The sequence below is a fragment of the Astatotilapia calliptera genome, chromosome 22, assembly GCF_900246225.1.
Source record: "Astatotilapia calliptera chromosome 22, fAstCal1.2, whole genome shotgun sequence".
Taxonomy (NCBI): Eukaryota; Metazoa; Chordata; class Actinopteri; order Cichliformes; family Cichlidae; genus Astatotilapia; species Astatotilapia calliptera.
Genome location: NC_039322.1, coordinates 9092104 through 9107386, shown reverse-complemented (window position 1 = coordinate 9107386; position 15283 = coordinate 9092104). Strand labels below are relative to the sequence as shown.

The window sequence follows — 15283 nt, the reverse complement described above, 5'->3', positions numbered from 1 at the left end:
GGAAGATAAACATCACACAGAGGAGGGTCAGAGGAGGGGAAAAATTGGGAGGGCGCAGTGTCCAGCTTGTCTATCGAGCAACAAACCGGCAAAATAGGTAAGAAAAAACTGGAACCTCGTGCAAATAGATTCACATGTCTGACTTATGCAAGCGGTGAAAGGGAGATGAAGGGCAGGCTCTGAGGTTGTTTTATATGAGAAGGGCTAGAGTGGAGACTGCACAGATATGGGGTGAGCGTTACATAACGCAGCGCAGATTAAATATCCCTGCTTTTTCCTCTACATTTCTGAGTATATTTTTATTATTATTATTATTGTTTGAGGATGAAACTCTGAGGCGTTTTTGAGCTTTAGCAAAGAGCAGTGCTCGGATGAGGAAGAAGAACTGTCGCGTTTTAGGCTTTATCATCCTGATATTCTCCAATAAGCCGTAAAATGCAGCCACTGGGCGGCATTGGACGCCTTTTTCACGTTTTCTACAGAGCCAGGCGTCCTCATTTCAAGATTATAGGCATCCACCCAGCAGCAGGACTGCTTAGGTATTATTTTCCTTTATTTCCATCGCGCTTACGGCAACAAATATGGTGTTTTTGCACTCAGAGCGAAAAAAATACAAACCACTCGTTATCAACATGAGAATTATTTTATTCTCCCATTTCAAGCGCCAGCACTGCGGCCATAAAACGCGTCGATTTCGGGCGGTTTGTCCCCGTTCCTCTCGCCGTGGTTAGAGCTTCAGCATGCGCGCTCGCGACACCGCCACCATCGCTGTCCTTCAGCACCACGTGAGCGCGCGTGCATAGGAAGAGGAGAGGGGACTGATTGACAGCAGCCTGGAGTCAGGATTAGAGAGATTTCCATTCTGAGGAGACATGTAAATATTTGACGCTAATAGAAATGGAGTGCGCAGACCAGCCTGTAGTTATAGACGTTATAAACAAGGAAAGTGTGTGTGTGTGTGTGTGTGTGTGTGTGTGTGTGTGTGTGTGTGTGTGTGTGTGTGTGTGTGTGTGTGTGTGTGTGTGTGTGTGTGTGTGTGTGTGTGTGTTTGGCCCCAGTGGGCTAGGCATTGAATTTTCCTGTTTTTGTTTTTGTTGCTTTAGCTCATGACTGCATTTTAGCTGTTTTGATCTTTTTTAATCCTCCTCCTTTCGCCCATGAAGAACTTTTCTTTGTTGCTTTGTTCTGCTGCCATGTGATGACAGGTTTAAGCAGCTACACACTGTGCAGGCCTGCGACACAGATTTTATTTATTGTTTCACTGTGATTTGGCTTGACTTTCTTTTGTTAGAGCATACTGCACATTTCTCAATGCAACTTCTGATTGATGTTCTGTTTCTTTAACACACTAAGATGTTTTTCTGCAAAGGAAGCCAAAAACCTTAAATGTTATAGACTGAAGCTATAAGCACTAGAAACTTAACTATGGATCTCAAGTAAGTCATGTCAAGTAGATTTTCATCTTCTATCTAAATTTTTGGCTCCAGGAAGTTGGGAAACATTCAAAGTGATGTACACGGTGGGCAAATGTCCAGCGGTGCTGTGTGTAGAGGTTATTTGAATTAAAGAATGGCACTACCAGTACTTTGATGTTATGTTCTTTGTCATTTCAGTGAGAATCAGTCGAGGCCAGTGATGCTTCATCATCAGGACCAGCCTCTGAACTCAGCCTATGGAAGCTCCAACAGTAGTTCCTCGTTCCAAAACAGGAAGTGCGACAAAGACGGCAACTTCAACTTCCTGCCAAGGAAAGATGATGAGGACTACACGGGCAATGTAGAAGGAGGAGGAGATGAGAACCGAAACCAGGTGCGGCCCCGAAACTTGGGCCCACTTGGGCGTGACCCCCCAAACTCAGGGGTTCTGTCGCCGCGCTCCCGCATGTCCTGCTGGAGCCGCCTTGAGCCTCTGCCTGAAATCGAAGGTGGGGACGATGGTTATGGTAGAGTGCCCCCTGATGGAGCGGAGGAGAGGAGGATGGAGGAAGAGGAGGGAAGGATGATGATGAACCAGGATGATGAGAAGCAAAGAGAGAAGAGGGAGCAGCAGAGGAGGAAGGGCAGCACAGACTTCAGAGGAAGACAGGAAGAGGATTATGATGCACTGCTGGACGACGAATGGGGAGACAGTGACTCCGAGTCGGAGTACAGCTACCGGTCTGGCGGCAGCATGTCTTCCCTCAACATGGAAAGCGGGGGAGAAGGGATGCTCATGGGAGGCCTGGACCGCATCGGTGTCGGGGAACCAAAATCGAGTCATCCGGAAAGTGGCCCAGCAGGAAACAGAGACCCAGCCACGAGACAAAGAAGCTTTAGCCGCAAGTCCCTCCCAGGAAGCAACCTGGGAAATCTGGAGGAAAGAGCGGAAGATCAAGACGATGATGACGATCAGTCCTCCGACTCAGACGGCGAGATGCCAGAGCTGATGGACACCGTATGGACGCTGCGGGACCGTGAGCGCTTCAAGGCTCAGGAAATGGAGAAGCACCAGGTGCAGCTGACCATGTATCGCCGCCTGGCGCTGATTCGCTGGGTCCGCACCCTTCAGGGCCGCGTCCAGGAACAGCAGAACCGCCTTCAGTCCAGCTTTGATGTCATCCTCACTCACAGGAAGGAGTTGCTGCGAATGGGCGCCGCCGCTGCCATAGCCAACACTGCTCCCGCTGCTGCTGTCAGCCAATCGTGAGAGGAAACAAGTGTTTATAAAACTGCACTTTTGCTCATAAATTTCCCCTGGAAAAAGGAAAAAAAATCTCCCATCATCCCGTCAGACATTTTTAAGCTTTATGTTGCTTATTGTTGCTCATCTTCCCCGTTTTCCCATACAGAGCATCAATTACTGTATCAAACTCATCTTTGGGCTGCTGAAGACTGGTTTTAACTTCAGCTTCTACACAAAAACCAAAATGTCACATGACTTAGGATATATTCTCATTAAAGCAATGACTGTATGAACTCTTGAGTGTTGTTATAATATGATGTTTATATCAGAAATGTCCTACATGCTGTTGTTACCTGTCTTGACCTCTGCGTAAAAAAAAATCCCTAAAAGTGTTGGAAAACATCCATGTGTTAGAGATGATTTCTACCAGGAGATGCTGTATATAATTATGATCGATTAAAAGAATAAAGTATCCTTCTATCTAATGTTTTGTGTGGATGTTTTTTTAATTTAACTTTTAAACAGCTTAATCTAGATTGAGCTCATTTCTAATAGACACATCTGAGAGAAAGACTAAGGCTGATAACTCCACTTCAAGAGCACAGAGGCTTCTTTTGATTCCTGAGGAACATTTTAAGAAGCTGGTTTATCAAAGTTCCCTCAGAACAGATATGACTAAAGAAGGCCAGTTTTTATCTTCTGTAGCTGTACTTGCTGTACTTGAAGCCTTGGGCCAATGCCCTTTGAGCTCACAATTGCCTCTTTGTCAGCTGAACAAAGTTGTTTTGTATCTGCTCATCACACGGGGCTGGGAGCCTGTGTTCTGCAGGCAGTGTGATAGCCGTGTGAGGGCTCAAGCCTCAATCTTTACGGGCTGGGCTTCCGCCGCAGGCTTTCCGAGATCATCTCACCTCTTTCTAAGTGCGTGTATGTGTGTGTGTGTGTTCAGAAAGATACCAGCCACGCTGCCACCCTGTAATCTCCGTCCTGGGCGAGTCGATGGGAGTCGCTGGAAGCCCTCGGGGAGCTTCAGTCTGCGCCCCGGGCCGCTGCGGGTCCTATCCGGCCTCGGTGAACAGACGCCGGTCCGGTTGCGCGCAGGAGCCAAACCCCGGGGCAAGTTTGGGATAATCCCCAGCTATGCCTCCAAACCAATTCCAGTTTATTTATTTTTTTCCTAGCTTATCGCTTTTCTTGGACGCGCAGGCACCGCACAGAAAGTCTGAGTCCATTTCCATATTGATCCGCTGTTCGTTGTGTTTGCGAGGCGACAAATCTGAGCGGATAACATGTTTACAGCAGAGCAGTGACTTGTATACAACGTGATACAGAAAACATCCTCAAAAAAGGGACATCTGGGAACAAACGTGCCTTTGATGGGGATTTTGTAAACCGCGGAGACTTGATTTCAAGGTAGTTAGAGGTTATAAATGAAGTGAGACAAAGCTCACGAAGATAAATGAAGCTGCAGGGGCGCGAAGGGGAAAAAAACACGGCTGATCAGTTTTACCTCGGGATAAAGGAGGGTTCCAGTATCTTTAGAGCATATGACAATATTTTAGATGTGTGGTTCAGTATTAAAATATCCGCTGGTGCTAAGCTTATTAACTGTTTCCTCCATTTAAAAAAGAAGGAGGCTTTGTGTAGATTAAATGTAACTAGTGACTTTATTAATGGTTAATAAATGACTTATTATGCTTTTATTAATGCGTTGTAAGCAGTGATTAGCACGAGACAGGTTTATCTTGTCGGCCTATATAACGTTTCAATAACAACTCAAAGACGTTAAGGATTAATACAAACATTATTTAATGACGTCATTTTAACAGTAAGTTAACCAATAAAGATTTGTAAACTGTTTTTAATAGTTAGTGTTAAAATCTATCTATGACTTGTTTTTATTGTTAAACTGCTGAAAATTTGATTTAAAAAAAAAACTGCTAAAAAAGTTTGTAACAAATAGACTCACATGTTCTCATTCAGTATTTTTCCAGAAGTTCAGAGGTCAAAGTGTTCAATGAGATCTCCAATGAGACCATTAGAGTGTCCACGGCTGGAGGAGAATAAAGGCCACGAAGGGACCTGGAAAACTCAGTAAATTGTTTATTAGAGACAATGAGGGCTTTATTTTCGAGTTTCCACCGCTGTAAATAGTGGCATCATGCAATATTTCCAGGGTAACGACTATTTATATCCGACTTTCATGAAAAACACTATGTAAAGTATTCAGGGTTATTATTATTATTTTTTAACTTACATTCCTTAGACTAAATACGTTCTTCGGCGTGACCGTCGGGGCCCTGCTGCGGGCGCATTGCGCACATCTTCTGCAAACTCGGTAAATCAGTCGGTTACTAAAAATAAAAAATAAATAAGTAAATAAATAAAAAAAACCCTACAACAAAAACGAAACCCTGGAATGACAGGTATGGCGTTAGATGACTTTTTTCCAGAACAAAGCTTCCCGGGGAGCAGAGAGGTGCGCACAGCTGGGCCTTGTGGCACATCCCCAAGGCGAGTGGGAGCGCCAAGAGGCTCATCTGCATTTTTCTGTTTTGTAACACACTTCACTTTTTTTTCAAACAACCAGAGCACCCAAATCCAAATGTTTTAATGTCTGATGGAAGGTTTCAGGGTCTTTGCTTTGCGATATATTTAACCCACAGAGAAAGGGTTGTAACACTTCTCCTTGAAGTTTAAGACGCTTAATCGCGAGTGTTGTTAAAAGAATTATACTGTTTTCTTCTAAATTGTATTTTGGTGGTATCATCATGTATTCTAATAGCAGACATGTGGTTACCTATAAAATACTGACTGTGAAAACAGATTTTTTTTAAATGAGCTTTTTTACGCTTACATTTAAAGACGAATGTGCACTAAAAGAAAATCTATCGATTGTTAAAATATATATTTAAAATATCAATTTTGCGGCCTGATTTTCATGCCCTTTGGTGATATATTCTTTCTCGTGTAGATTTTGGTAGCTGTGCATGTTGTGCCATCGATCAGTGGTTGCAAACCTGGAATTAACTGATGTATTTGTTGATACTTGTGTATTTTTTTTTAATCGATGCTTTGCAGAAAACATATCCAAGGTTGCCAGGTTTGCTACACTACCTTGTGACGTTTTTTCCCTTCGAGCAACGGGCACTCAAAGTCTTTATAGCTTCCACAGCGAGATTCTTCACACCTGCATATTTTTTTGTGATGAATCATTTACAGGAAACAGAGCCGCATGTAACCATTCACAAATGTATTAGATTAGCCAACTTCTCAGCACAAAACGCGTTAGAACCTGTTAAAAATAGTATCTAATCATCAAGATGGCGCAGGGACGGAGGAAAACATCCTCCCTACCAGACTATGAAAGAAAATAGAGCTACATATACTGGGGGGGGGGGATAATTTTTGAAGGTCAGTTTAAAGATGCTCTCTAATGTGATTAACTTCAGCTTTGAGGGAAGATTATTTTAATGAAGTACAGCAGATAAAAGATGTGTGATGATGAGTCATCAGCCAGTATTAGGATAACCGGAACACTACAGACTAAATGTAGGGATAATGTGAGACACATTACTAATAAATGTGCAACTTTACAAACAATCTATGTGGGCTAAATGTTCGACATGTTTTATTGTTGTCTGTGTGTCTTTATATGCTTGTGTGTTCATCGTTTCTATCCTAATAATTGTTAAGACTGTTTTTTCAGGTTCAGCTAAACATCTTTGGGTTTCACTAACGATCTTTCTTGAAGGTGTTAACTTCATTTTTCTTTTAAGGAGGGGACACAGGGGACAATATTAATACTTAAACCCCAAACTAAGTGTACATGCTACTGTGTGGTGTGAGGGAGTGATGGAAACTGTGCATCATTCTATTAAATCCAGAAGTAATTAGAAGGAAGAAATGGAACAGCAGAAGATGGGGAAACAGTACATGTAGTACAAGACAGAATTCACCACAGGGGACCATGGCAGGTCACGAGGGCAAGGTTTCACAGGCCTGCTTTAATATCCACCATTACTGTTGTCCATTTTATTTGTTTAGACTGGTAGCAAACCCACGGCATGACCCCCTGCAAAGAACAGCCTCAAGACTCTAAGGAGGGAGATTTTTTGTATTGAGATCACGAGTCTCAGGACCTTGATGTTAACTAGCAATTCAAAGAGTGGAGATAATAACCCAGCTGTCCTCGTATCATGCTGACCATTCATGAGGAACACAAAGTGTTTCGTATATGTGTTCCACTTGTCTCACAGAGGGGGATTGTGAACAGAAAGGAAGGGGGGAGAGAAAAGTATTTAAATATGTGTTCAGTTTTTTTCATCTTGAGCCAGTTACAATGTGAGACAAGGGCTAAAAATGCTGTGCAGTCCCACAAGAAGTGGGACACCTGATCACCCTGGTGGGATGTTATTAAAGGAGACCTGAATGGACTGACTTTAGATTGCCTGAGCAGGAACAAGGAGGCTCCAGCATCCACTAGGGGGGGATACTCCATCACACACCCACTCGGTTCAGACCGTCACCTCCTTTTGTTTCTGTGTTCTGACACCAGAGGTCAGCAGCGTGCACATGGATGGCTCATCCAGCAGTGTGTGCAGCAGTGGTGCACTTAATGGGGGACCACCAGGGATCTGCAAAGGAGGGTTTCTATTGGGACATATTTTCAAACAACCCCCATTTTTTTTATTCTTTTTTGTGGAACAACAACAAAATAAATAAATAATTAAGATTAAAAGCTCTCTTTCTAACCTTTCTACAGTTTGGGTTTAAGTTTACTTAAAAAGAAAGAAAAGAAAAAGCACTAAAATTATTTTGTAGCCAGTGCTGAATTTAACGTGTTTGCTCAGGAGGTCATGGGCTCAAATGTGGAGAGCCACACAGGAAATGCAATACCAAAAATAAAAACATTTGTGACTTCTTCTTCATCAAAATCATACGTGTAGCACAATCTTCTACTGTGTGTTTTTTGTGTTTCAGCTTTATTTTAAACATTTTGGAATCTCGAGCTGAATAAAGTTACAGGATCTGAGCCAAACTCACTCGACACACAGAAACAATGTAACACCAAAGTTTGACCCAGGATTTTGTGTCATTATTTGAACACTGTTGTTCCGTCACTTATCCAAACTGATGCTCTCGTGCAGATATTTTTTGGAACTTACTTATCTCTGCTTGTTGTTGTTCGTTAACACATATTTGTTTTGGCCCTTCTTCATAAATCTGCCACGCGCTTTAAAGTAAAACTGCATGGATGTACCCAACAAAAGGTCAAACTCATCATATCTGATCTTGAATAAAAAGTCAGTCCAAAAAAAAAAAAGGATGTCAAAAGTGAAATGATGAATTAAACCAAGATGTACTAACCAAGTGTAGAGCTATTAATTGAAGCACTGCCTGGGTTATTAATCCCATTTTAGATCAATAGGCTGTTTTGGTGCTATCATCTGTGCCACTGTTGGTTGTTTACTCAAGAATATGATATGGATTTGCTCTTTTTTATTATTATTTATTTAAATAATCTCTTATATGTTATACTTTTTTAACTGGTTGTTGTCTAGAAGGTTCATATCCTAAAACATACCATTTTTTCTTTCTTTAAATAATAAAAACAAACAAACTGTGGATCCAAGATTTTTTTTTTTAAGGAAATAAAAGCCAACACAACAGCATTTGTCCCCCTTGTTGTCCTCATCAGGCCTGCAGTGGATCTGCGCCCCACAGTTTGAAAACCACTTGTTTACCATCTCTTACGAATTTACTATTGTTGCATTTTATAAATTGAAATGTAATTTTTACACAAGCAAATATTAAATTGTATCATGTTTAAAGGGAACCTGAGCTTGTTTTGTTTGTCCATTCGGTTAAATAAAAAGTTATATAAAATTAAACAAATACCAGTGCTCTTGAATACAGTTACATTATAACACTGATCCAAACTATCTCAATTTAGAGCCAGTGACGTTAGTGTGCTGTATTAGTTAAACAGTCCTTGTGATTTATTATCTGATGGTTACAAAATCTCTGTCAATATAAGAGCTTGTCAAATATCAACAAGACACTGATAAAAACAAGTAAAACACTGTGTCTTTTGCCTGGATTCACTTTATTTCTGGACTCTACTGACAGCAGCCCCCTGATGTTTTGTTCATTCATGTCTGTGTAAAGCTGTAAATCCTTTCCTGCTGTCACATTTACCTCCCTGTGTACGGTAGCTACAGAGACTCATATCTCTCTTTCCCGACACTAAAATTCCCCACAGATTAAGATTCCTCAGGACAGGATCTGCAGTCTTGTATCCAGATGCCCTTGACATGCAAAAGTTCGGGAGTCCCTGCTGCAGCCACGGCTTTAGCTGTTGCATCGGGCTTTTTTTGAACACAGAAATACATATATACCCTATCATACTCTCTCTCCCCTTCTTCCCTCTGCCTGATGTAGTGTGACAGTGTGTTCGCCCGCAGCACTCTGCTGGCGTGGAAACAATCAGCTTTGACAGAAAGGGGGTGGCGGTGGAGGGGATAGAGGGAGGCAGAGGAAGAGGGAGGGATGGTGGGTGAGGAAGGGTGGAGGGGAGGCTGCGGCCTGAGGCCTGTGTATGATGAACTGGATAGAAAGACCCGTCATGAGAAGAGAAACAACACACAAACATAATAGATAGATAGATAGATAGATAGATAGATAGATAGATAGATAGATAGATAGATAGATAGATAGATAGATACTTCCTGTTTTTGTCTTTTCCTCTGTCCTCACTGTTGCCTTGATTGAATTCACCTGTGCCTTGTTATCCCTCTTTGTGTGTTTTTGTTCTGGTAGGTAACTTTAGTTAGTCTTCTGTTTTTGCTGTTTCTCTGTATTAAATAAAGTGTCTTCTTCTTTTTGTCAACACTTGGGTCTCCATTATGGACCTTATTGCCACCTTGATATTGATATAAAGAAAAAAGATACACTCCTGAGTCCAGCTTATTTAAGACATAAAAATACTTGTTTTATGTTTGTCCCTTTTATAATCCCTTCATCTCTTTTCTGAATGTTTATGTTGTCCCAGCCTTTTCTGTTAATTCGTTCATATGGGTACTTTCAAAGCAATATTACTCTCAAGAGACCCACACCTATGCGTAAATTATCAAATACCCTAAAATGTGTTAAGTATAATTTAATGAGTGTGGAGAAACTCTCTGTATGAATTACAGCAGAAGTTTAATTAAATGTCTCAGTGTGTTTAACTATCAGTTATCATTACTTTACTCATTCCTGCAGAGCCCAATTATTAAATTTAAATAATTTACAGTCTCATTAACAATAGATTTACTACATCTAAATGTTCCTGGCTAAGTTCACACTGCAAACCTTTGTGCTCATTTCTGATTTATTGCTCATATACGTTTTTTTCCCCCCCTTTTGCTTTGCTCTTAATGTTGTTCTTGTCCTGAACTATTCTGCAATGTGCAAATGAGCAATACTGTCACAGAGATCATGCTGCTTTGCAGAAGTCAGTGTGCAGCGCTGTGTTTGTAAGAAGCCAGTGAATTTGTGAGAAGGTGACAACGAAGATGTTAATTATGGCTTGGTGTTCCGGTAAGCAGGTGAGTGGGATCATCACATGAATGGCTGCCACGGCCAATCAAAATTGTGGATTTGATCCAAAATTTTAGGATGTGACTTTCAACAAGATTCAAAGGAAAACTGTCCATTCAGACTTTCCCTCGGCGATGATGGAGGACACAACAAAGAACGTAAGTAAACTGAAGGTTTACATACACAAGGAGATGAGGGCGGAGTGGAGACACATAGGGAGAAACACACAGCAGAACTGAATCTAACTGAGGCAAGGGATACACAACTAAACATAATGCACATTAGCGGCTCTCAAAAGCAGGAAGTCTCAACACTGAGACAGACAGCGACACAAAATTGACATCAGTAAACAGACATGGCTGACTACACACAGGGGACGCTGGGGAGGACACACAGAGAGGAGAATTAAACAAACTGGACACGAAAGGGAACAAAATTAAACAGAGAAATGAGATCTAGAAACATGAATAACTAAACTAGGAAACAGTGGAAATACTGAACCAGGAGACTAAACAATGAAAACTAGAATGCAATCATAATAACTCAGAAACAGGAGAGAAAAAACATAGGAATCATAAAAATTCACAGAGGTGATTCAAAGTGGTTACCATTCATCTGTTTTATAAAATATAAAATATATTGAATACACAGTGATAACAGTGAATACAAAGGACAAAAAATATTCTAAAGAAGAATATTCTTTATCCACTGCTTCAACAGTGTCAAAGTCCGGGCACTGGGGAGGCCAATTCATGACTGATAATGTTCCACTGTGTGTTTTTCCATCCAGATATGCTTTTACTGCAATCGCAGTGTGTTTGGCATCTCTTTCATGCTAGAAAATGAAGCTGATGTCAATCAGAGACTTCCCAGATGGCATTTCATGCTGGAAATCTGATAATACACTTTTGCTTTTACAATTCCATCAGTTCCAACAGATCCCCAACACCACTGACTGAAACATAGCCTCAAACCATGATAGATCGTCCACCGTGTTTTACAGATGGCTGTATCTTTCTCTAACGATTGAAACCAAAATGTTCCAAATTGGATTTATCACACCGAGAGACCTGTTACCACTGATTTTCAGTTCAGTTCTTGTGTAATTTCGCATACCCCAGCTTTTCTCCCTCTTTCCCTTCCTGTTTCCCTTCCTCTTGACAGCCACCCTTTTTTTTCCTATTTCTTAAAGACATGACTTTCAGATACTGTTTACCTGCTGTAGGTAGTTTTTAAAGGCTGTGTAGACACAACACTGGGTTCCTTTTTACACTTGAATGAATCACAGCTACACATTCCTCCGAAAATGGTGACCAAGGACTGGACTGAAAATAAGTGATAAAGCAGCCAATGTCTAAGAAAACCTTAAAAACTTTTGCTCAAGACCACTTAAAAAACATTATAAGAATGCCTGCCTCTGTAAAAGCAAAACACATAGAAATGAGGGGTGGCTTAAGACTTTTGCACAGTACTATAGCTGGATGGATTGACGAGTTAAGTTTAAATATACAAATAAAGCATGATCTAAATCCTCTGCACTACATATTAGCAAACAGTAAACATCTACTGATGTGTTGTAACAACCTGTTGAAAGGCGCAAAAAACTTCAGATCATTTAAGGCCTTCCTGACCTGAGTGTCGCTCTCCCACTTGACTCTCTTTTCTGATTTAGTTAAAGCCATCAGGTCCTTTAAGAGGGTCTCTCTCAACCTCTTCAAACATCTTGTCAGGCTCTGATTCCAGGACTTGAAGCTTGTGTGTGAAGAGGGGTGTGTGCGTGTGTTGATGGTTCAGCTGCCTCGTCTGCTATAACCAGCTAATAAATATGAAAACAGCAGGTTAAAACTTTTTTATTCGTCCCGTGCCTGAAAGGATTATACCCTTCTATAGAGTCCCGTGAAAAATCCCCCAAACCTCATAATGCCCAATGTTGTCCCATAAAACTGTGTTGAACAAAAGATGGAGAAAGGGGGCTTTTTCACGCATAAGGGGTTTTCTCAAGAGCGCATTGAGAGGAGCCCCGGCCGGGATCCGCCCATAGATTATCTGGCTGTCGGTGAAAGCCCGGCTGGGAGAGGCAGGTGCGTGTGCCAGGCACAGGGGGGTCGTGGGGGCCCGGTGACCGAGCAGAGGGTGGTGAACTATGGGGAGTGCTGCGCAGCTGCCAGCAGGAATGTTTGCAGATTGTCACTTCCATTTAACTTGCTCTTTTTCTCTCCTCTCCACCCACCCACCCCAGCCTAGAGATGGAGCTGGTCTCCCAGGTTTCCCTCCCACCTCCGAGCCGCAGAGATCGGACTAAACGGTGACACCACGGCCACAAAAGCGACAACCGGCGCGGGTCGTCTCCGCCCCTGCAGCGTGAAATTGTGGATTAAACTGATAAGGAGGAAGAATGATACTGATCCCACATTTTTTGAGGGCGCTTTAGAAGGCTAAGCGAGTGCGATGTAACTGGTAAAGCAGGGTTAACACACTGTAGTCCCCAGAGGCTTCTTTCATACAGGTTATTGGATTTTAGGCTTCTTTTTTTTTTTGAAGTGCAATCTTCAACATATGGTGGCCTGTAGACAGAACTGAGGCTCTTTAATAATGCAGCTCATAAATTTATCTCTGCAACTTTGCCAGAATTTACCAAAATAAAATAAAAGATGCAAATTGCATGTCCCCTGAACTCAGAGAGCATTCATTTGTCACGTGGAAGCATCACCTCTTATCTTTACTTTCATGCATTCGCAGGAAAAGCCTATATGCAAAATTAGGAAAATGCATTTATCACAGAGGATAGTCGTCCGCCATGTTGACCCACACAGGCTGCATCTTTGCCTGGAAATGGCCCTCTTTGCACCCTACCTTAGTCTCTAATCTCTTCAGTCCAAACTGTGTCCTCTTTCCAAACTGTGGCCTGAGGCTACGTGTGGGTCCTCAACATAATCCCCTTCAAAACTCTGCAGTCCCTGTTATTCCACTGGGGTTTGGCAAAAGTGCTTCATGTCAGAGCAGCACAAAGCTCAATGCTTTTTCACACCATCTTCCAGCAAAAAGGGATTAATGTCCTCACCATTATGAATAATGAGAATGAATAACAAACAGCTCCCTATTTATCCCACTCGATTAAATAAAGGAAAGAGTGTCCTTGTGCTTTTTTATTGAACTGTCTTGAGGGTGCGTATGGAGGTCGCATATAAATAAAAGAAAAGCCTAAAAGCCATAAATTTAGTCAGCATGTGATGCTTCAAAGTGTTTGCACTGATTTCATCTAGTGACTAATGTCTCAGCCAAGAAATTTGATTTCTCCATATTTCTGTACACAAAGAGCTCAAGAAAATGTTACGTAATTCATTGTATTTAATTTGATAATTTGACCCTGAATTGGATAAGTGATGGAGAATGGATGGATGGATAATTTGACCTTGCTGTGTATGGCTTTTAAAATAAAAAAATAAAAAAATAAAATTACTGATGATCATACTCGTATTTTTTTTTAACTTGTGTTGTTTAATTTTGAGTCTAGCTAAGTGGCAATATGAAAAAAAAAATGCTGGGCGCATGAGTGCGCATGAGAATTTTTCAAATTAGTATCAAATAATCAGGTCAGTGTATGCTGAAGTAATCTACCTGAACCAAAAGCTCAGGCTCAGACATCCTTTCTGCTCCTGACTCTGTTTGGTGTCAGAACGATGTGAAAGGAGATATCCCTAATATAGATATCACTGCAGTAATGCAGATATCACTCAGGCACAGCGGCTCCACCTGTTCAAACCTTCTGTTTGTGAGGAGCAGCCAATCAGGAAAAAAGTTCTCTTAAAGGCAGAGTAGTTTAACTGAGGGCATATCTCAGAAATAAATAATAATCAATAAGATGACAACCCATAAAACTAAAAAAAATCCCTAATTTTAGTGTCAACATTTGCCGTTTGTTTTTCCTTAAAGTGTCTCTTCTGTATCATACTTATATTACATTTATTTTTCACTTATGGTCTCAGATTATCCAACAAGCACAACTCTGCACCAACATCTGCCAAACAGACAGTGATTCATGGAATAATGAATGAGAGAAGCATTTCTCTTAGGAGACATAAACGATGATCAATGTGACAAATCAGCTTTAATACCCCCCCACCCCACCCAAAAAAAGGTGGAATAATGAACACTTTGAGCCGTGAGTGACAAAACATCTCCTCTGCATCTCCTTAAAGTGCCCCCTGTGCATCGTGACCTTAACATTTCGCTTCTTCGCATCTGTTCCTCCTCTTCTCCTCCGCACGCACTGGATCACAGCTCCTTTACCACAGCTGCCAGAGCGGACAATGGCGGCTCAGAATGAGAATATGAAAATGAAATATGAAACAGTGGTGTGATAAACTGGTAGATAATCATCTTTTCATTAAACTTTCATCCCCAGTGACTTAAAAATTCAAGAGCCCAATTACAGAGCTTGTATCTCTCTTTCTCTCTCTCCCTCTCATTTCTCCCTCACTCTTGCTTTTCTTAACAAGAGCAGTCAGGGAGAGGGGGTGAGTGGCTTAAGGGATGAGTGAGAGCATCATTATGAAGCGGTCACGGGGAGGATGGGAAGGCGGGGGGTGGGGTGGGGTGGTGGGGTGAGATGACCCATCGTCCTGAGTGGAGGACAGGGAGCAGCAGGCCTGATTTTAGCCTGTCCAAACATGGAGGAAGAGGAAGAAGAGATGGTGAGAGAAAGACAGACAGACATGTGGAGCGTACAGCCATGCGGGTCTGATGGATGGATGGATGGATGGATGGATGGATGGATGGATGGATGGATGGATGGATGGATGGATGGATGGATGGATGGATGGATGGATGGATGGGTGGTGGTGGTGGTGGGAGGCAGACAGGCACACAGACGAGCTAAGAGGAGTATAGATTTTCCAGGCAGATAGTGGAAAGATGTGTGCATCCTGATGAGTGCCACAAACAGGGCGCATGACTCTCTCGTCTGCCTGTTTCTGTGTTGTGTGTGTGTGTGTTGTGTTTATGTGTATATCTGTGTGTGTCAGTGTATTAGCAGTCA

The 15283-nt window shown here is 41.9% G+C and overlaps 1 protein-coding gene across 2 annotated transcripts; it reads left to right on the top strand.

The window, feature by feature from the left end:
* Positions 1 to 129: 129 nt before the first annotated feature.
* On the top strand, positions 130 to 3146 carry c19h1orf216 (chromosome 19 C1orf216 homolog). Of its 2 annotated transcripts, none has more exons than XM_026156297.1 (2): positions 130 to 231; positions 1614 to 3146. In XM_026156297.1, the coding sequence occupies exons 1-2, from the start codon at positions 227 to 229 to the stop codon at positions 2683 to 2685; spliced, it is 1077 nt and encodes a 358-aa protein (XP_026012082.1). In that variant the 5' UTR covers positions 130 to 226; the 3' UTR covers positions 2686 to 3146. The 2 variants fall into 2 exon arrangements, with proteins under 2 accessions (XP_026012082.1, XP_026012081.1); XM_026156296.1 differs by lacking the exon at positions 130 to 231 and adding an exon at positions 270 to 539.
* Positions 3147 to 15283: the final 12137 nt, after the last annotated feature.